Source organism: Oncorhynchus tshawytscha, linkage group LG16 (genome assembly GCF_018296145.1).
Source record: "Oncorhynchus tshawytscha isolate Ot180627B linkage group LG16, Otsh_v2.0, whole genome shotgun sequence".
NCBI classification, from domain to species: domain Eukaryota; kingdom Metazoa; phylum Chordata; class Actinopteri; order Salmoniformes; family Salmonidae; genus Oncorhynchus; species Oncorhynchus tshawytscha.
The window spans coordinates 62,830,360-62,853,458 of NC_056444.1; the positions used below are offsets into that span (position 1 = coordinate 62,830,360).

Below are 23,099 nucleotides of genomic sequence, written 5' to 3' on the forward strand. Positions count from 1 at the left end.
TCTGTCCTTCTGCCCCTGAACATGTAGTTAACCCACTGTTCTAGGCCGTCATTGAAAATAAGAATTTGTTCTTAACTGACTTGCCTAGTTAAATAAAGGTATAAAAAATACCTCAGCTAAAATGAGAGACCTGCACAGAGTGTGATTTTTTCCCCCTAATCTTTTATGAACTTCATTAATAAGCAGTCAAAAATGATTGATTCCACAAAATAGTTTTGAGATTGTCGAATACATGCAGCTGGTTTCCTTTCCATTTAAACTTGTCAAGCTCTGACTTTCATTTAAAGTAATGTGAAACCATTGGCAGACTGTGCGGAATAGCGCTGCGCCGGAGGGTTGTATAGCTGCATACTTTTTGATGTAGCTTTGAGCTGGCGGTGGGTGACAAAGGATTCCACAACCCATTCCGCTGGACTGTGCTTGCCACGGTTATCCTCAATTGAAAATATTGTGTTCAAATAAAAGGATTCAATGGATGGCCATTGATATCCATGGGGATATATGGTGGTGAAATTGACTGGTCTGTCTTTGTTGAGGGAATTCTTCTGGAAGGTGATATCGCAACGATGGTGTGTCAGACGTTCAGAAGTTTACAAAGAGGCGATGTCAGTGCTCCTTTGCTTGCTGTGACGGTGCTTGGGGTTCTGTTCGCAGGGATGCAAGAAACCACAGCATTTCCCACCTGGAGAATAGAGGTATGGTGTGACAATTCCACTTTCTAACGGCATACCTCCTATCGCACCGGTTCATTCAGTTTGTATACTGGACAGGTTAAGAGAACCACATTGCTGGAATAAGTTATGATCAAGACTTTGGATGTTGAAAACCATTTAGGACCAAAACAATCCTTTCATATGAAAAAAACATCTGTGTCTACCAAGATATATGCTTTGTGACAGCTGTTGGACAACAGTAACTTTTAAATAAAATAATGTAATTGTAATATTAAGCACATTTTTCGTTAGACGGTAAAGAACTGTAGCCCACGATGACTTCATAAGATAGAAATCTATATGCCTTTTCATAATCATTAATTATGCACGACATAATGTAGCCTTTTCCAATTCAATAATTGGAGGAATTCCAATTTTGATGGTGCAATAAAATTGTAGGCCTTCAAAATAGGCTACCTATCCACTACAGTTAGTGGAAAATATTCATATTAAGGACAAAAATCAATTATGGATTTGAATATGGATTGGAGGGTTTCATCCAACTGGGCACACACTTGTTGAGTCAACATTGTTTCCACGTCATTTCAAATAAAATAAAATGTTATTCTTCACATGCTTGGTAAACAACAGGTGTAGACTAACCGTAAAATGCTTACTTCTGGTCCAACAACAATGCAGAGAGAAAGAAAAAAGAGAAATAATAGAAAAGTGAAACACATAATAATAAAAGTAATAATAGCTACACAATGAGTAAAGATAACTTGGATATATACAAAGTAGAGGTCGACCGATTAATCGGAATGGCCGATTAATTAGGGCCGATTTCAAGTTTACATAACAATCGGAAATCGGTATTTTTGGACACCGATTTGGCCGATTTTTATTATATATATATTTTTTACACACGTTTATTTAACTAGGCAAGCCCGTTAAGAACACATTCTTATTTTCAATGACGGCCTAGGAACGGCGGGTTAACTGCCTTGTTCAGGGGCAGAACGACAGATTTTTACCTTGTCAGCTCAGGGATTCAATCTTGCAACCTTACGGTTAACTAGTCCAATGCTCTAACCACCTGCTTTACATTGCACTCCACAAGGAGCCTGCCTGTTATGCGAATGCAGTAAGAAGCCAAGGTAAGTTGCTAGCTAGCATTAAACTTATCTTATAAAAAACATTCAATCAATCAATCATAGTCACTCGTTAACTACACATGGTTGATGATATTACTAGTTTATCTAACGTGTCCTGCGTTGCATATAACCGATGAGGTGTGCATTCGCGAAAAAGGACCGTTGTTGCTCCAACGTGTACCTAACCATAAACATCAATGCCTTTCTTAAAATCAATACAGATGTATATCTTTTTAAACCTGCATATTTTGTTAATATTGCCTGCTAACATGAATTTCTTTTAACTAGGGAAAATGTGTCACTTCTCTTTAACTTAAAGACCCTTGCGCCCTTCGGTCTCATTGTAGACTTTGATCTGAAGCCATTCTTGTGATTATTGTGACTTTGCCATCGTAATTGTTTGTAAGCTTGTGTAGTCAAATTAATCTAGGATCGTATGCAATCCATTTGTTGTTTGTATGACATTTTAATATTTGATAATTAACCAATGATATTAGGCCACTCTTGGCCATGATTACAGACACCTGTGTCTTTTGACACTACATAAAACAAGTCATCCCGCAGTGTTTGTGATTATACCCTGATGAAGACAGAAACGTTGGTAATTACATTTTGTATCTGAGCTCCTAGAGTGTGCGGCTCTCTTTTATTTTCACGTAATTATGACATAACATTGAAGGTTGTGCAATGTAACAGGAATATTTAGACTTATGGATGCCACCCGTTAGATAAAATACAGAACGGTTCCGTATTTCACTGAAAGAATAAACATTTTGTTTTCGAGATGATAGTTTCCAGATTCGACCATAATGACCTAAGGCTCGTATTTCTGTGTGTTATTATGTTATAATTAAGTTTATGATTTGATAGAGCAGTCCGACTGCGTGATGGTAGGTACCAGCAGGCTCGTAAGCATTCATTCAAACAGCACTCTCGTGCGTTTTGCCAGCAGCTCTTCGCAATGCTTCAAGTATTGCGCTGTTTATGACTTCAAGCCTATCAACTCCCGAGATTAGGCTGGTGTAACCGATGTGAAATGGCTAGCTAGTTAGCGGGGTGCGTGCTAATAGCGTTTCAAACGTCACTCGCTCTGAGACTTGGAGTAGTTGTTCCCCTTGCTCTGCAAGGGCCGCGGCTTTTGTGGAGCGATGGGTAACGCTGCTTCGAGGGTGGCTGTTGTCGATGTGTTCCTGGAGCGAGGAGAGGGACGGAAGCTATACTGTTACACTGGCAATACTAAAGTGCCTATAAGAACATCCAATGGTCAAAGGTATATGAAACAAATCGTATAGAGAGAATAGTCCTGTAATTCCTATAATAACTACAACCTAAAACTTCTTACCTGGGAATATTGAAGACTCGTGTTAAAAGGAACCACCAGCTTTCATATGTTCTGAGCAAGGAACTTAAACTTTAGCTTTCTTACATGGCACATATTGCACTTTTACTTTCTTCTCCAACACTTTGTTTTTGCATTATTTAAACCAAATTGAACATGTTTCTTTATTTATTTGAGGCTAAATTGATTTATTGATGTATTATATTAAGTTAAAATAAGTGTTCATTCAGTATTGTTGTAATTGTCATTATTACAAATACATTTAAAAAAAAACATTTTTTTTTTTTAAATCAGCCGATTAATCAGTATTGGCTTTTTTGTTGTTGTTTGGTATCGGCATTGAAAAATCATAATCGGTCGACCTCTAATACAAAGGGTACCAGTACCGAGTCAATGTGTCCAGGTACGAGGTAATTGAGGTAGATATGTACATATAACTAGAAATAATGTGATGAGTCAAAAAAGTTAGTGCAAAAATGGGCAAAGCAGATAGTCCGGGTAGCTATTTGCTTAACTATTTAACAAACTATTTAGCAGTCTTATGGCTTAGGGGTAGAAACTGTTCAGGGTCCTGTTGATTCGAGACTTGGTGAATTGATGGGCTTGCCGTGCGATATCAGAGGGAACAGTCTATGATTTGGGTGGCTGGAGTCTTCTAAAATGTTTAGGGCCTTCCTCTGACGTCACCTGGTATAGAGGTCCTGGATGGCACTTTTGTATTTTTAAAATTTGATTTAACCTTTATTTAACTAGATAAGTCAGTTAAGAACAAATTCTTATTTACAATGACGGCCTTCCAAGAGGCAAAAGGCTTTCTGCGGGGACGGGGGCTGGGATAAAACATTTAAATGTAGGACAAAACACACATCACGACAAGAGAGACACCACAAACTACATAAAGAGAGACCTAAGACAAATCAAATCACATTTTTATTTGAATACAACAGGTCTGTAGACCTTACATTGAAATGCTTACTTACAATCCCTTAGCCCTTAACCAACAATGCTTTAAGAATTTAAGAAAAACATGTTAAGTAAAAAATAGATAAGTTAAAAAAATGAATCAATAAAAGTAGCAAATAATTAAACAGCAGCAGTTAAACAATAACAGCAATAGCAAGGCTATGTACAGGGGGCACCAGTACAGAGTCAATGTGCGGGGGCACCGGTTAGTTGAGGTAATTGAGGTAATATGTACATGTAGATAGTTAAAGTTAAAGTTAAAGTGACCATGCATAAATAATAAACAGAGAGCACAAAAGAGTGGTCTGGGTAGCCCTTTGATTAGCTGTTCAGAAGGTAGAAGCTTTTAAGAAGCCTTTTGGACCTAGACTTGGCGCTCCAGTACCGCTTGCCGTGCAGTAGCATAGAGAACAGTCTAGGACTAGGGTTACTGGAGTTTTTGACAATTTTTAGGGCCTTCCTCTGACACCGTCTGGTATAGAGCTCCAGGATGGTGGGAGGCTTGGCCCCAGTTATGTACTGTGCCGTACGCACTACCCTCTGTTGTGCCTTGCGGTCAGAGGCCGAGCAGTTGCCATACTAGGCAGTGATGCAGCCAGTCAGGATGCTCTCAATGGTGCAGCTGTAGAACCTTTTGAGGATCTGAGGACCATTGCCAAATCTTTCCTTCTCCTGGGGGGGAATAGCCTTTGTCATGTTTGTTGGTGATGTGGACACCAAGGAACTTGAAGCTCTCAACCTGCTCCACTGCAGCCCCGTCGATGAGAATGGGGGCGTGCTCGGTCCTTCTTTTCCTGTAATCCACAATCATCTCTTTTGACTTGATCACTTTGAGGGAGTTTGTTGTCCTGGCACCACACGGCCAGGTCTCTTTCCTCCTCCCTGATGTTTGTCTCATCGTCGTCAGTGATCAGGCCTACCACCATCATGTTGTCTGCAAACTTAATGATGGTGTTGGAGTCGTGCGCGGCCACGCAGTCGTGCCTTCAGGAAGTCCCAGGGTCCTTAGCTTAGTGATGAGATTGGAGGGCACTATGGTGTTGAACGCTGAGCTGTAGTCAATGAACATCATTCTCATGTCGGTGTTCCTTTTGTTCAAGTGGGAGCGCAGTGTGGAGTGTAATATAAATGGTGTTATCTGTGGATCTGTTGGGGTGGTATGCAAATTGGAGTAGGTCCAGGGTGTCTGGGATGATGGTGTTGCTGTGAGCCCAGCCTTTCGAAGCATTTCATGGCTACAGATGTGAGTGCTATGGGGCAATAGTAATTTATACAGGTTACCTTAGCGTTCTTGGACACAGGGACTATGGTGGTCTACTTGAAACATGTAGGTATTGCAGACTTAATCAGGGAGAGGTTGAAAATGTCAGTGAAAACACTTGCCAGCTGTTCAACGCATACTCTGAGTATGCATCCTGGTAATCTGTCTGGCCCTGCGGCCTTGTGAATTTGAACCTGTTTAAAGGTCTTACCGACACTGGCTACAGAGAGCGTGATCACACAGTCGTCTGGAACAGCTGGCGCTGTCATGCATGATTCAGCGTTGCTTGTCTCGAAGTGAGCATAAAAGGCATTTTGCTAATCTGGTAGGCTCACGTCACTGGGCAGCTCGTGGCTGGGTTTCCCTTAGTAATCCGTGATAGTTTGCAAGCCCTGCCACATTCGACGAGCATCAGATCCAAAGTTGTAGGTTTCGATCTTAGTCCTGTATTGATGCGTTGCCTGTTTGATGGTTCGTCGGAGGGCATAGCTGGATTTCTTATAAGAGTCCGGGTTAGAGTCCCTCTCTTTGAAAGCATCAGCTCTAGCAGGTCAGTGTGAATGTTGCCTGTAAATCCATGGTTTCTGGTTGGGATATGCACGCACGGTCACTGTGGGGACGATGTCGTCGATGCACTTATTAATGAATCCGGAGACTGATGTAGTATACTCCTCAATGCGGATGAGTCAGAGAACAGATGAGTCCCAGAACATATTCGGATGAGTCCCAGAACATATTCCAGTCTGTGCTAGCGAAACAGTCCTGTAGCTTAGCATCTGCTTCATCAGACCACTTCCGTATTGAGCGAGTCACTGGTATTTCTTGTTTGAGTTTTTGCTTGTAAGCAGGAATCAGGAGGATAGAGTTATGGTCAAATTTGCCAAATGGTGTCACGTGTGCTCCCTCTACGGCCTCTAGCTCACCAGGCTGCTCGTTATGGCGCACATCGTTACGTTCAGCTGCGCGTCATCAGACTCACCTGGACTCCATCACCTCCTTGATTATCTGCCCTATATATGTCACTCCCTTTGGTTCCTTCCCCAGGCACCATTGTTGTTTTGTATTATGTTCCATTTATTTTATTAAAACACTCACTCCCTGAACTTGCTTCCCGACTCTGTGCACATCGTTACAAATGGAGGGCAAGGGAGAGCTTTGAATGCTTCTCTGTGTGAGGAGTAAAGATGATCTAGAGTTTTCGCCTCTAGTTGCACACATGACATGCTGGTGGAAATTAGTTAAGACGGATTTCAGTTTTCCTGCATGAAAATCCCTTGCCACTAAGAGTGCCGTCTCTAGATGAGCATTTTCTTGTTTGCTTATGGCCCTAAACAGCTCGTTGAGTGCGGTCTTAGTGACAGCTTTGGTTTGTGGTGGTAAATAAACAACTATGGAAAATATATATGATCATTATCTTGGTAAATAGTATGATCTACAGCTTATTATGAGGTATTCTAACTCAGGCGAGCAGAACCTCGAGACTCCCTTAAAATATGAGATTGCTGTTCTGTCCTGCCAATGCATAGAAAAATTAGAATATTATCAGTCCTTTTTCAGACAAGTTTCCAAGATACATAGGATATTACAATGAACCAACATGGAATAGACGTTGAATTGATGTCTGTGCCCAGTGGGATGTAATTTCCTTTAAAATATACATATCATCACTATCAGGATAAGGTAATAGCCAGATGCAGACCGCGGCGAAGTAACAATGTTTATTACAGCAACATGGGCAAAGGTACAGGATGGCAGGCAGGCCCAGGGTCAGGGGCAGGCAGAGTGGTGTTGTGAAAATTTCCTGTATTTACCAAATCATGAGAGCAAACCACACACAAATCAGAGTTATCATAAAGTCCATCTTTAATTATATGAGCTCCATCACAACCCTGTGACTCTCAGATCAATTCAGTGTCTATCAATGAATTCTCTGAGAGTCCCTTACACATTGCAACTGAGATCCTTTATAGCAAAGACACACATAGCCAGACAGCATTGGCCATAATTTATCATTCAGCTTTGTCTCCTAAACTATGTTATTTTCTCGCTCTCAGAACCATAAACCAAATCCTCATATCAACAGGCATATCAAATCCACCCCTCATTGACAAGATCACATAGACACAGAGACTAGCACACAGACATTGTGGAGCCAAGAGATACACGCTTGACCTCTCCCCTCTCTGCGGCCCAAGTAACTTAGTCTTGACAGAGAACAGATGACTGCAAACCCGGCCACAGTATTATACAAAAATAAACATTCTGATGAGAAGTAACTTACAAACATATGATGAATATAAAACATCTTACCTATGTTACCAACTAATTCTGATTATTCCCCAACAGTGGTCAGGCGGGCGGGCTCAGGGTCAGGACAGGCAAGTGTCAAAACCAGGAGGATGAGAAAAGCGAGATGGGGGAAAGCAGGCGCGGATTCAAAAAATGCTGGTTGACTTGACAAATAAGACGAACTGGCAACAGACAAACAGAGAACACCGGTATAAATACACAGGGGATAATGGGGAAGATGGGCGACACCTGAATGGGAGTGCAGACAATCACAAAGACAGGTGAAACAGATCAGGGTGTGACAATCACAAGAGTCACACAAGCTGTTTTATTTCTCTATTTGGGTAGGTTGGGGTGTGATGTGGGGTGGGCATTCTATGTTTTCTGTTTCTATGTTTTGGCTGGGTATGGTTTTCAATCAGGGACAGCTGTCTATCGTTGTCTCTGATTGGGAATCATACTTAGGCAGCCTGTTTTGCCACCTTAGTTGTGGGTAGTTGACTTTGTTAGTGGCCTGTATAGCCCTCGTAAGCTTCATGTTCGTTTTGTTGTTTCTTGTTGGTGACATTCATAAATAAAATAAATGTACGCTCACCATGCTGCACCTTGGTACGGTCATTTCCACCCTGACGACGATCGTGACAAAGAGCCTGACTTGTTTGTATGAGCAACAACAATTCTTATTGTATTGTAGCTATAATAAACATTGTTTGATTTGGCTGAAGTCTTTACCATCCCTTATACCAAGTTAGCTATTCTAAAAGTGTCTACTATTATTCATAAATTCTTTGTCCATTTTTAGTTGTTTTCCCCAGGAATAAATGGCGTAGCAGTTTGACAAGGGTACAGCTTGCCTTAGAACAACATGTACTGTAGCTTCAAGTAATCATGATTTAGGGCTAGGCTACATGGACATATCTCAAGTTACTCCAACTTAAGTGCAATGCCTGCTCCAGCTTGTAGGCTATGTCCTCTTCTTTTGTAGTGTATGTTTCCTTGACTCCGTTATCAGTGTGTCAGGAAGTCTTCAGTCTTCTGCAGGGCTCCTCTGCTGTTAGTCTGGGAGTATAGTTCTCAGCTCTTGGCAAAGCTCTTGTTTTCCCGAGGATTAAGGAACATTGGAAATCTTGAAGGAATGCTTAGTGTTTACATAATTTCTCTCTGAAGAAATGTTTCCTCTTCATACAGATATTTTACCAGTATAGATTCTGATTTATCAAATAGCCAATTCTTTAGGTTCTATTTCCACTGTATTTGTATGTAAGTTTGAAAATATTGTATATAAACAATGCAACGAGGTCAGGTCGTGTTGGTCCAATACCTTATCGTTGATGGTAAGGTGTTTGTTGAGTAGAGCTGTCAATAGGCTAAATGAGCTTATTCACTTGTCATAAAAGTCACCTGTCACAAAGTCACCTAAAGTGATTTGGATAATCAGTCATACAGTGTATACTTTAACTGTATATTTTACGTTATATTACTATTATGTAATAACAACATAGTCACAAAATATTTCTAACGGCTCTGAAATAGAAAACACCAAGCTGGCCTCTTTCATGGCTGTAAAACAAGAGTAGAATCCAGGTGTTATTATTGGGAGAGTCTTATTTGTCCTTCTCCAAAGGGACATCAGACATACTGTATCTGCAAAATGTATCATACTTAAAGTTTGGAAAGCAGTTTTACTGCTGACCACTTTCTTTTTCCACAAGATGGAATGCCCTCGCATGAAAAAGTAATGCCTAACATTCACATGCAAGGCATTGGAGTAATAACCTGAAGTTATGTGCTGTAGTAACTGCAGAATTACAATAGAGATTAATATCCTCAGCTGGTCAAGTCAAGCCAGAACTCTTGCAGCACGGAACTGTTTCTTGTTTTGATTTTGAACACGAGATTGATACCTATCAATACTGTATAAATGACACAGACACACAGGTTCAGACTTGACCTGGTAACACTTTACTTGAAGGGGTATAAATAAGACATTCAAAAGAGTTTTCAAAATAAAAGTTCATTTTCATTACGGTACTAAAAGTCTCAAAGTAACACTGAAATAGATCTTTATTTATCCATTGTACAACAGAAGTTTGTACAATGAAATTTGTACAATGGATCAGAACACATATTTTTGGCTTATTTTAGCCATAGAACATACTGTAGGCCTAACATCACATTTTGTACCAGAAAAAACGCTGTAGGCCTAACATTACATTATTGTACCAGAAAACACGCTGTAGGATGAACATTACATTATTGTACCAGAAAACACGCTTTAGGCCGAACATTACATTATGGGAGCAGAAAACTGTAGGCCTAACATTACATTATTGTACCAGAAAACACGCTGTAGGTCTAACATTACATTATGTTAGCAGAAAACTGTAGGCCTAACATATTATTTTTGCAGAGAACACGCTGTAGGATGAACATTACATTATTGTACCAGAAAACACGCTGTAGGTCTAACATCACATTATTGTACCAGAAAAAACGCTGTAGGTCTAACATTACATTATTGTACCAGAAAAAAACGCTGTAGACCTAACATTACATTATTGTACCAGAAAACACGCTGTAGGATGAACATTACATTATTGTACCAGAAAACACACTTTAGGCCGAACATTACATTATGGTAGCAGAAAACTGTAGGCCTAACATTACATTATTGTACCAGAAAACACGCTGTAGACCTAACATTACATTATGTTAGCAGAAAACTGTAGGCCTAACATTACATTACTGTTGCAGAGAACACACTGTAGGCCTAACATTACATTATTGTACCAGAAAACACACTGTAGGCCTAACATTACATTATTGTACCAGAAAACACGCTGTAGGATGAACATTACATTACTGTAGCAGAGAACACGCTGTAGGCCTAACATTACATTACTGTAGCAGAGAACATGCTGTAGGTCTAACATTACATTACTGTAGCAGAGAATACGCTGTAGACCTAACATTACATTAATTGTACCAGAAAACACGCTGTAGGATGAACATTACATTATTGTACCAGAAAACACGCTTTAGGCCGAACATTACATTATGGTAGCAGAAAACTGTAGGTCTAACATTACATTACTGTAGCAGAGAATACGCTGTAGGCCTAACATTACATTACTGTAGCAGAGAATATGCTGTAGGTCTAACATTACATTACTGTAGCAGAGAATATGCTGTAGGCCTAACATTACATTACTGTAGCAGAGAACATGCTGTAGGTCTAACATTACATTACTGTAGCAGAGAACACGCTGTAGGCCTAACATTACATTTATTATTGGTGCTCCAGGCCAGAACTTGCTTTAGGCCAGGTACTCGGTTTACTCCAGATTAGCTTTCTCCCGGATACGGTCACAGAAAAGTTCTTAATTCGATAACAGAATATTAATCTTAAGGGCTGTCCTGCACCATTGAAAAATCACAAGAGAGGATACAAAATACTCAATGCAAACCGTCACTAACCGCTTACCCTGTGCTGCTCCCAGCCTTTAGTGACGGTGACATGAAGTGTGTCACAGGGTTGGGTACTGTGGCTGTAAAAATATAAATTTCCACTGTACAATAGATAAAGATATTTTTCAATGGAATTTTATTTTGAAAACTTCTCACAAATGATGTTGAATAAATGTGCTTTAAGGTTTGTTATTAATAATACTGCAACACTGTTATATAAAGGTATAAAGTTGTTATGTAACTGGTTTCATAAAGGTGTTATGCATGTGTAATCACTTACTTTTACTTAGGCTATCTTTTACTCTTTCAGGATCTCCACCAGTTTCTCGAGTTCCCACCATGAATACTTCTGATCTTCCAGCTCATGTTGTTACTGATATTCTCCTTAGTTATTTGGTCAGGTTCAGACATTCCTAAGTCAAGTCAATCACATCATAATAATCTGACATAATACATTTTGCAGAGCTGATTTGATTGGTCGAAAACCAATTAGTGAAAAAAAGAACACAATTGGGCTGCCTGTGTAAATGCAGCCATCGACAGGAGATAAGAGCACTAACAGTGACAGAACACTAAGTACTAGCTATGGATAGTTCATAACTATCATTTCCCATCCTGATATCGCTGCACTGGCTCCCCGTCTCATTCCGGATTGAATTCAAACCCCTCCTGCTGACTTTCCAGTGTATTCATGACAATGCCCTTTCTTATCTCAAAGAACTGAGCTCCCTCCAAAACCCCACCCGCACCCTCAGGTCAAATGATAGCCTGCTCCTCCATGACCCCATGTTTGGTAAAACATTTGTTCCTTGGGGGATCAGGCTTTCAGCCTCTGGAATGCCCTCCCGGCCGAAAAACGTTTCTCTTTAGGAAGGCGAGCTATCTATTGATAGCTGTGCTCCTTGTAGTTTCAGCTGTGTTCTTTGTGTCAGTTGCCCCGTCTAGCTGTGTCAATATTTGTTCTTCTATTTGGTAAAACATTTTGTATTTTATGCACTTTGAGATTATTCTGTAAAATGAAAATGAAATGATTATTATAAACACAAAGACAACACTCTACACTATAATTTTATTTTAAAACCCAGCTAACACAGAACATATCCATCACTTTCCTTAAAGATTCTCCTTTGATTATTTGACAAATGACTTTCCCACAAAGGTCTGGAAACCCAAATTAGTTAGCTGGGAATCCAGATCATGATCATAAATATAAATGAAATCTGGATGGTGAAGTAACACAAGCACGTGCACAGATAAGGCTCGATCTGTGCAGAGGCTTGACCTGTGCATTAACCTTCCATGCTCTAATACTTGATATATTTTCTTTGTAAACTGTTTTTTAATTCTTGTTCTGAACCCAGTGCCCATAAATCATTAAATTCAAGTAAATTATGTTTAATTTAATTAGCCATTAAGATGTGGCCATCTATTGCTTTTATTTAACTAAATAAGTCGTAATAGCTCAACGATTCTGTGACCACAGTTGCAAAATTTTTTAGGGGGGGGGGTGGATTTCCCTTTTTTTTTTCCTTGAGCACCACCCCCAAAAAGTCTGTGCATGGCCCTGATGTGACATCTGTGTCCAGTAGGTTGTAAATCCTTCCCTCGCTCCTAACTGGTTGACCCAAATCTCAGGTGGTTAATCTACAATTTTTTTGTCCAAGGAAGAAGCTCACACCTCCGGTGTGTTGATGATTGGGATTCGTAAAGATGCTCACTCGCAGGTTCTCCACCTCTCCAGGAACAAGCGCTACACCTTCACCCCCGAGAAACTAAAATGGGACAAGTTCAAGCTCACATACAAGTATGGAGATTGCTTTTTTTCACTCCTTCCTTTCTAACCAAAGGATTACTGCCTAAAAAACAAAAGGAAATGCTGTTTTATTTGACCTCAGACATACAGTTGAAGTCTGAAGTTTACATACACCTTAGCCAAATACATTTAAACTCCGTTTTTCACAATTCCTTTCACAATTTAATCGTAGTAAAAATTCCCTGTCTTAGGTCAGTTAGGATCACCACTTTATTTTAAGAATGTGAAATGTCAGAATAATAGTAGAGGGAATGATTTATTTCAGCTTTTATTTCTTTCATCACATTCCCAGTGGGTCAGAAGTTTACATACACTCAATTAGTATTTGGTAGTATTGCCTTTAGATTGTTTAACTTGGGTCAAACATTTCGGGTAGCCTTCCACAAACTTCCCACAATAAGTTGGGTGAATTTTGGCCCATTCCTCCTGACAGAGCTGGTGTAACTGAGTCAGGTTTGTCGGCCTCTTGCTCGCACACACTTTTTCAGTTCTGCCCACAAATTTTCTATAGGATTGAGGTCAGGGCTTTGTGATGGCCACTCCAATAACGTGACTTTGTTGTCCTTAAGCCATTTTGCCACAACTTTGGAAGTACGCTTGGGGTCATTGTCCATTTGGAAGACCCATTTGTGACCAAGCTTTAACTTCCTGACTGACGTCTTGAGATGTTGCTTCAATATATCCACATAATTTTCCTCCCTCATGATGCCATCTATTTTGTGAAGTGCACCAGTCCGTCCTGCACCAAAGCACCTACACAACATGATGCTGCCACCCCCGTGCTTCCCGGTTGGATGGTGTTCTTCAGCTTGCAAGCATCCCCCTTTTTCCTCCAAACACAACGATGGTTATTATGGCCAAACAGTTCTATTTTTGTTTCATTAGACCAGAGGACATTTCTCCAAAAAGTACAATCTTTGTCCCCATGTGCAGTTTCAAACCATAGTCTGGCTTTTTTTTATGGCGGTTTTGGAGCAGTGGCTTCTTCCTTGCTGAGCTGCCTTTCAGGTTATGTGTATGTAGGACTCGTTTTACTGTGGATATATATACTTTTGTACCTGTTTCCTCCAGCATCTTCAGGGTCCTTTGCTGTTGTTCTGGGATTGATTTGCACTTTTCACACCAAAGTACGTTCATCTCTAGGGGACAGAACACGTCACTTTCCTGATCGGTGTGACGGCTGCGTGGTCCCATGGTGTTTATACTTGCATACTATTGTTTGTACAGATGAGCGTGGTACCTTCAGGCATTTGGAAATTGCTCCCAAGGATCCACCAGACTTGTGGAGGTCTAACAGTTTTTTTCTGAGGTCTTGGCTGATTTCATTTGATTTTCCCATGATGTCAACCAAAGAGGAACGGAGTTTGAAGATAGGCCTTGAAGTACATCCACAGGTACACCTCTAATTGACTCAAATTATGTCAATTAGCATATCAGAAGCTTCTAATGCCATGACAATTTTATGGAATTGTCCAAGCTGTTTAAAGCCACAGTCAACTTAGTATATGTAAACTTCTGACCCACTGAAATTGTGATACAGTGAGTTATAAGTGAAATAATCTGTCTGTAAACAATTGTTGGAAATATTACTTGTGTCATGCACAAAGTAGATGTCCTAACCGACTTGCCAAAACTATAGTTTGTTAACAAGAAATTTGTGAAGTGGTTGAAAAATGAGTTAATGACTCCAACCTAAGTGTATGTAAACTTCTGACTTCAACTGTATTTACGAGGGACAGTTGTCTTAGAGCTTTCATCAGAATTGGTGAATTTCAGGTGTTTTGATAGAGCCCATTGATTTACAGTGGCAAGAAAAAATATGTGAACCCTTTGGAATTACCTGGATTTCTGCATAAATTTGACAAATTTTGATCTGATCATCTAAGTCCCAACAATAGACAACCACAGTGTGCTTAAACTAATAACACAAATTATTGTATTTTTCTTGTCTATATTGAATACATAATTTAAACATTCACAGTGTAGGTTGGAAAAAGTATGTGAACCTCTAGTCTAATGACTTCTCCAAAAGCTAATTGGAGTCAGGAGTCAACTAACCTGGAGCCGAATCAATGAGACGAGATTGGAGATTTTGGGTAGAGCTGCCCTGCCCCATAAAATGTTTTGAGTTTGCTATTCACAAAAAGCCTTGCCTGATGTGAACCATGCCTCGAACAAATAAGATCTCAGAAGACCTAAGATTAAGAATTGCTGCCTTGCATGAAGCTGGAAAGAGTTACAAAAGTATCTCTAAATGTCATTCCACGGAAGACAAATTGTCTGTAAATGGAGAAATTTCAGCACTCGTCTCCCTAGTAGTGGCCATCCTGCAAAGATGACTGCAAGAGCACAGCACAGAATGCTCAATGAGGTTAAGAAGAATCTTAGAGTATCAGCTAAAGACTTGCTGAAATCTCTGGAATATGCTAACATCTCTGTTGACGAGTCTACAATACGTAAAACACTAAACAAGAATGCCGTTCATGGGAGGACGCCATGGAAGAGGCCACTGCTGTCCAAAAAAACATTGCTGCACGTCTGAAGTTCGCAAAAGATCACCTGGATGTTCCACAGCGCTACTGGCAAAATATTCTGTGGACAGATGAAACTAACGTTGTGTTGTTCGGAAGGAACACACAACACTATGTGTGGATAAAAATAGGCACAGCACACCAACATCAAAACCTAATCCAAACTGTAGACTATGGTGGAGGGAGCGTCATGGTTTGGGGCTGCTTTGCTGCCTCAGGGCTTGGACCGTTTGCTATCATCGATGGAAAAATGAATTCTCAAGCTTATTAAAGACATTTTGCAGGAGAATGTGAGGCTATCTGTCCACCAATTGAAGCTCAACAGAAGTTAGGTGATGCAACAACCCAAAGACAGAAGTAAATCAACAACAGAATGGCTTGAACAGAGGAAAATAAGCCTTCTGGAGAGGCCAAGTCAGTCCTGACCTCAACCCGATTGAGATGCTGTGGCATGACCTCAAGAGAGCACCAGACGTCCCAAGAGTATTGTGGAACTGAAACAGTTTTGTAAAAGGAATGGTCCAAAATTCCTCCTGACCATTGTGCAGGTCTGATCCGGATCTACAGAAAACATTTGGTTGAGGTTATTGCTGCCAAAGGAGGGTTAACCTGTTATTAAATCCAAGGGTTCACATACTTTTTCCCAACCTGCACTGTGAATGTTTACACGGTGTGTTCAATAAAGACATAATTTTTCATAATTGTTTGTGTTATTAGTTTAAACAGACAACATTTTATGACTAATTTATGCAGAAATCCAGGTAATTCACAAACGTTTTCTTTCCACTGTAACTGTTGTAATATGCCAAGTTGTTTCCCCAGATAATCACATTGTGTCTGTGCAGGCTGCTCTCTTTCCCAAGGAACCTGATGAATGCCAGTGACACTCGACGGGGTATCGCCAAAGCCTTCACTATGTGGAGTGACGTCTCACCCTTCAGCTTTAGAGAGGTTCCCGCTGACCAGGAGGCAGACATCAAGATAGGTGGGGGCACAACAAACATACTGTACCTAAAGCATATCAGGCATTATGACTGGCATATAGTCCTATTCTAGTAGAAGGCCTACACAGTGAAATAGGTCTGAAATGCCATCAGCATTTGAATTGAACAAATCTGCCTCTACTGTATATTTATATAATGTCCAGTGTGAATTATGCCTGAGAAAGAGTCTTGAGCACCTTCAAGCATGTGTAATAATTTTCAAGTGCCCTAAATCATGCAGAAGCTGTCTCAGTGGGAGCACCACGGTCTGGGACTCTTGTTCCATAAATAATTTATTGGTGCAAATGTGAGAAATGTCTGTCATCCACAGGGGGATTGAAAAGTTTGTCCTTTGAAATCCATCATCTCCTAGACTGTATGTAGAATGAGAAAGAGTCTGAAAAGGCTAGAGGGTGTGTTTTGCCTCTTGGCTGCTCTGACTAAGGCACAGCTCTCTCTTTTTGGCAGGCTTCTACCCCATCAACCACACCGACTGTCTGCAGTCCTACTTGCACCACTGTTTTGACGGCATTACTGGCGAACTGGCCCACGCCTTCTTCCCCCCGACGGGGGAGATCCACTTTGACGACCATGAGTATTGGATTCTGGGAAACATGCGCTTCAGCTGGAAAAAAGGCATGTACCTTTTTCTGAGTTTTTGTAAACTGCTGTTGTGGACTCAGCACCAAAGCTACTTGCAGGATGTCCAGCTCAATTATTGTCAGATGCACTGGGTTGAATAGTATAAATTGTAGTAGACACTGTAGTTGGTAATTATGTCTTGAAGCTGGAAAAGTAGACAGTGTAATACTGTTCCTAAATGTGTAATTGTTGGTTACTGTGAGTTTAGAGCAGGGATGGGCAACTGGCCCTTTTGAAGGCCCTCAGATCAATTTGGTTGTTTTTCTTTTGTTATGTCGGTCACTCAATTAGCCCATATTAGCTAAACATTTTAGATTGGCGAATTAGTCTAGCGGCCAGCTATCTAAACATGTAGTAATCAAGGTCGAATTAGAGCCAGGGGCCCTTTGGTTAGTCAAATAAATAGATACATTCAATCTATTCATCCAAACTGCTTGCGTACATCAGCTGGCTTCTGCATAGCCAGGCTCTAAAATAGAACTTGGTTGACACTTGACTACTCATTGGTTTTAACAAGCAGATATCCACGTGGGTGACTGAAAGATGCACAAGGTCCAGTTGGTGGTGGTAATGCTCCTTAAAGTTGGTTGCCAACCGCAATATAAAATCCACAGATGAAGGGTGAACGAGGAGAGATTATTAAAAAACTAAAAACTAACTAGGTTTCCCCTTTTTATCTGTGAATTAATTGTCGGAGTAGAGAATAAACCATTTTGTATGATCATATGCATGTTAGGTAAAATAACAACCCACTATTTATCTCACCGGAAGAATTAACAGAAAGCTGGCTAAATGTCCATGAGTGTTTCATGTGTGTTTTGACTTGTCACCAAATTAATATAGTTGGTTCACAGTTGGTTTTGGTATTTTAACCTTTTCACAGTCCCAGTAAAGTCAAGGGGACTGAATCATTTCCCGAATGCACTGAATATGAACTCAAAAGCAGAAGTAACTTCTTATTTTAGTTGTATTTATCTCCAATTGATTAATGACATATTTACAAGGCTATTCTCAGCAGCAATAGCAGTTTTAAAAACACATCAATATTGTAATAATCCATATTAAATATCAATATTCCATAGGTTAATATGTAATATTCATTGTATGACACTGCAAAAACTGGCATAGAACCCATACATGAATATGTACACACTCCTGAGTGGCGCAGCGGTATAAGGCACTGCATCTCAGTGCTTGAGGCGTCTACATTTTAGAAGGCTGTAACGTAACAAAATGTGGAAAAAGTCAAGAGGTCTGAATACTTTCCGCATGCACTGTATGTAAATTGTAAAGTATTTTGTCTGTAATGTCTTTTTCGTTATGTTTCGGACCACAGTAAGACCAGCTGTCACCATTGGTGTTGGCTAATGGGGATCCTGGTAAATTAAAAACATGTCTGGTGGGGATAAAAATCAACATGAGCACGCAGATGCACACACGGAGCCGGTTTGGTTAGTGTGGCTTGTATTAGCAAATGTATACTACTGAACAAAGAAATATCAACATTTATAATCATCACTTGTGTTCAAATAACCCACATTTTTGTTGATCAGTGGCCTCTCAAACTGTACACTTCCATGAGAATTTGACCCCTGAGAGTGTGGCAGTTTGAACAAAACATAAAACCACAAGAAAACCATCAGAACATTTAAAATTAATGTTTTTTGTCCAACTGTCACTTACCACGTTTCACAGTTATGAAAGTAAAGTAATGCTATTTAAAAAAGAAAAAAATCACAAGTGTGATGGAAGCAGGAAGTGTCATTAAAATTTTATAAATGTCGACAATTTGTTTGTTCGTCATGGTGGAAATTATATGTTGATACCATGTCGTCGAGGTAAATTTGCAGTCACTCAATGGTATGTTGTGTGGTCCTCCCACTGCAACATGGAACATCATGCACAGTTTAGCCTACAGGGAGGTGAAAGTGCACGGTGATGAGCTTATTCTACTTTCCAACCATTGCCCTTTATAATGAGTAGACTTTTTGTGGGCCCCAGCCCCATCAAAGTTGCCATCCCTGGCTTAGAGCTTTGCAGCTTGTGCCGTTGTTGTTAAATCAACTGTATCTCTGTATCGTCTTCTTCATCGACACTGATCTGAAAAGACAGGTATAGGTGAAAGCCATATAGTTCCTTTAGATACACTACATGACCAAAAATATGTGGGCACCTGATTGTCGAACATGCAATTCCAATATTATGGACATTAATATGAAGTTGGTCCCCCCTTTGCTACTATAACAGCCTCCACTCTTCTTGGAATGTTTTCCACTAAATGTTGGAACATTGCTGTGGGGACTTGCTTCCATTCAGCCACAAGAGCATTAATGAGGTCGGGCACTGATGTTGGGCGATGAGGCCCGACTCGCACTTTGTGTTCCAATTCATCCCAAAGGTGTTGAAGTCAGGACTCTGTGCAGGCCAGTCAAGTTCTTCCACACCGATCTTGACAAACTATTTCTTTATGGACCTCGCTTTGTGCATGGGGGCATTGTCATGCTGAAACAGGAAAGGGCCTTCCCCAAACTGTTGCCACAAAGTTGGAAGCACAGAATCATCTACTATGTCATTGTATGCTGTAGTGTTATGATTTCCCTTCACTGGAACTAAGGGGCCTAGCCCGAACCATGAAAAAGAAACGCAGACCATTATTCCTCCTCCACCAAACTTTACAGATGGCACTATGCATTTGGGCAGGTAGTGTTCCCCTGGAATTGGCCAAACCCAGATCCTTCCATCGGACAGATGGTAAAGCGTTATTCATCTAGAGAACGTCTTTCTACTGCTCCAGAGTCCAATGGCAGTGGGCTTTACACCACTCCAGACGACGCTTGGTAATGTGCATGATGATCTTAGGCTTGTGTGCAGTTGCTCGGCCATGGAAAGCCATTTCATTAAGCTCCCGACAAACTGTTCTTGTGCTGACGTTGCTTCTAGAGGCAGTTTGGAACTCGGTAGTGAGTGTTGCAATCAAGGACAGACCATTTTTACGAGCTACGCACTTCAGCACTCGGCGTTCCTGTTCTGTGAGCTTGTGTGGCATACCACTTTGCGGCTGAGCCGTTGTTGCTCCTAGAGTTTTCCACTTCACAATAACAGCAATTACAGTTGACCGGGCAGGTCTAGCAGGGCAGAAATACTGACTTGTTGGAAAGGTGTTATCCTATGACGGTGCCACATTGAAAGTCACTGAACTCTTCACTATGGGCCATTTTACTGCCAATGTTTGTCTATGGAGATTGCATGGCAGTGTGCTCGATTTTATACACCTGTCAGCAACAGGTGTGGCTGAAATCCACTCATTTGAAGGGGTGTCCACATACCTTTGTATATATAGTGTATTTCTGTAGATGAGGAAAAGAAGAGGGAAAGGACTTTAGCCACTTTAGACTATCAGGATGCTCCCCAGGCTGCATCACATCCGGCCGTGATTGGGAGTCCCATAGAGCGGCACACAATTGGCCCAGCGTTGTCTGGGTTTGGCCGGGGTAGGCCGGCATTGTAAATAAGAATTTGTTCTTAACTGACTTGCCTCGTTAAAGGTTAAATAAAAAAATATATAAATTGCTGAGACAGAATTAAGTGTTGTGTTGTTTGTGCAGGGGTGTGGCTGACAGACTTGGTCCACGTAGCGGCTCATGAGATCGGCCACATCCTGGGCCTCATGCACTCCCTGAACCCTAAGGCCATCATGCACCTGAATGCAACTCTGACGGGGCGCAAGCTCATCACACAGGACGAGGTGTGGGGCCTGCACCGACTCTACGGTATGCCAAGCACCCACAAGCAAATAGCCCTGTATTACAGACTGAGAGAAACAATGGTGTTACATTGATTTGTAGTACAAAACAACCATCGGTACTTAGCACATTTTAAACTTTAAAGAACCAATTTATATTGGCTTTATAGATCATTCATTAAGTCTACAAGAGCACTACATAGCTGCTTCACAAATAATTTAGACGCAATACCATTGCCTGCTACAAGTAAATGTGGCATTAATGAGTATTGTCCAACCTCTTATAATACAGTGAGTTATTGTAAATGTGCAGCCAGATCGTCTTCCCAAATGTCTTTGCTGCTGCTAAAGTTGCTCCCTTGTCCCTCTCTCCCCACTCCTTCTCCTCCTCTCCTGTAGGATGTTTGGATAGATTATTTATCTGTCCAGCCTGGGCGCGGAAAGGCTATTGCGACAGTAAGCGCAAACTCATGCAGAAGCACTGCCCCTCCAGCTGTGATTTCTGTTACGGTAAGTGCAGCATTGCAGAGGAAAAAAGATTACTCTCAATCTACTGGTGCAAGGAATTGCTCAGTACCGTTTGCCAAAGCAGCAAAACGCAGCCAAAAGTTCAGCCATGCAGAACCATGATGAAGGTTTGCAGCCCTCCTGATTTAAAAGCAGATTAGATACTTGCCACTGGAGTAGTCATTCACAAAGAATTACCTCCTGATGAGACCCAGTATGCCTTACAGTAAGCGAGCAAAGAAGTCAGTGAGGCACCTCGACAGCTTGAATTCCCATAACCTCCACAGCTTATGACTCCTCCACCCCGGCATTGTTGTGGGTTTTCACGATTTTTGTGTGTAACAAGGGAGAACGTGGAGGAGTGAGGATACCATTCCTGGCTCCGAATCTGTTCCTCATTGTTGATTGGAAAACGTTGTACGGCTGTGGAAAATTCCAGAGTGACTCCAAACCACTGGAATTTCAGACTGTGGCTTGAGGGTTAGATACACGGAAGGTCAATTTGGGATTTTTGCAGCCCAAACTAGTGGCTGTCTTTTAAAAAGACTTCCAGCTGGTCATGAGGCACGTGTTCACACTGGCCTAAATTAACTATAAAGACAATGTCCATCGTCTACAAATGGCTTCTGACCAGTTCTAGTGACTTTTTTGATGCACAACATGGAGATAGATATTACGCTTAATTTGAGTGCCTATGTCTTGGGGGATAATTTGAAGTTTAATGATCCTAAATTCCCACTCAGATCAGGGTATACATTTAGTAAGACGGCATTTTCTGGAATCTTCTTCGTTTACTTTTTGGAGTAAACATTGCGAAATGAAAGCCATACTAAACCGAGTCATGTCTGGTTAAGACTTTATACAGAAGTGGATCTCTCAGCCTTTAGCCTTGTGTTTCCTAACTCTCCTCAGAGTTCCCATTCCCCACTGTGGCCCCCACCCCCACACCCCAACGGACCAAACATAAGCTTGTGGCTGAGGGGAAGAAGCTCACCTTCCGATGTGGGAAGAAAATTGCAGCTAAGAAAGGCAAAGTATAGTGAGTATGGCTTATTTAGTCCCGACATCACTTCGAACAAATCATGATATCCCACCAACAATAGATTAAATTGAAATGAATTTGACCTCAATCCTGATATTATGTGCTCTCTGAAAGTGTTTTCCAAGCTAGGTGTACTTACTTGTGTTTTCGTAGCTGGTACAAGGACGGAGAGCTTCTGGAGTACTCCCACCCTGGCTACCTCTCCCTAAAGGACGACCACATCAGTATTGTGGCCAATGCGATCAACGAGGGCACATACACCTGCATCGTGAGGAAAAAGAACAAGGTCCTCACCAACTACTCCTGGAGGGTACGTGTGCGCTTCTGAGGGCATTGCCACTCTCTGCACACAGAAGCACTGGGTATTAGCACAGAGACCGACCACACACACACACGACCACAGAAGAATAATTCCTAGAAAATAAGTCCCTCAGACCACAGCAATTTCACTGCACCCTCTTGGGTACACTCAAAATGGCCACCAGTCCACCCATTGACTTGAATGTGGATGTCCGTTCTAGGAATTATATTTCCATGCACACGTTCACTCACACAAACATTGCTTGGTCAAATGGGGACTGCACTCACTTGGGCACATATTTTAATGTATGTACGTTCTATTTCTAAACAATCATGTTATGTAAAAAAAAAAATAATAGTCATGTATTTTCATATGTGCACAATAAACAGTTGTGATCATTAGTAAATTGAA

At 41.0% G+C, this 23,099-nt stretch overlaps 1 protein-coding gene across 2 annotated transcripts; it reads left to right on the plus strand.

Annotated features, from left to right (window-relative positions):
- Positions 1-311: 311 nt before the first annotated feature.
- On the plus strand, positions 312-23,099 carry LOC112232562 (matrix metalloproteinase-23). 2 transcript variants are annotated; one of them, XM_024399614.2, is made up of 8 exons: positions 312-695; positions 12,792-12,931; positions 16,317-16,456; positions 16,923-17,090; positions 20,702-20,866; positions 21,238-21,348; positions 22,258-22,384; positions 22,541-23,099. In XM_024399614.2, the coding sequence occupies exons 1-8, from the start codon at positions 492-494 to the stop codon at positions 22,713-22,715; spliced, it is 1,230 nt and encodes a 409-aa protein (XP_024255382.1). In that variant the 5' UTR covers positions 312-491; the 3' UTR covers positions 22,716-23,099. The 2 variants fall into 2 exon arrangements, with proteins under 2 accessions (XP_024255382.1, XP_024255383.1); XM_024399615.2 differs by having other exon boundaries at positions 12,796-12,931.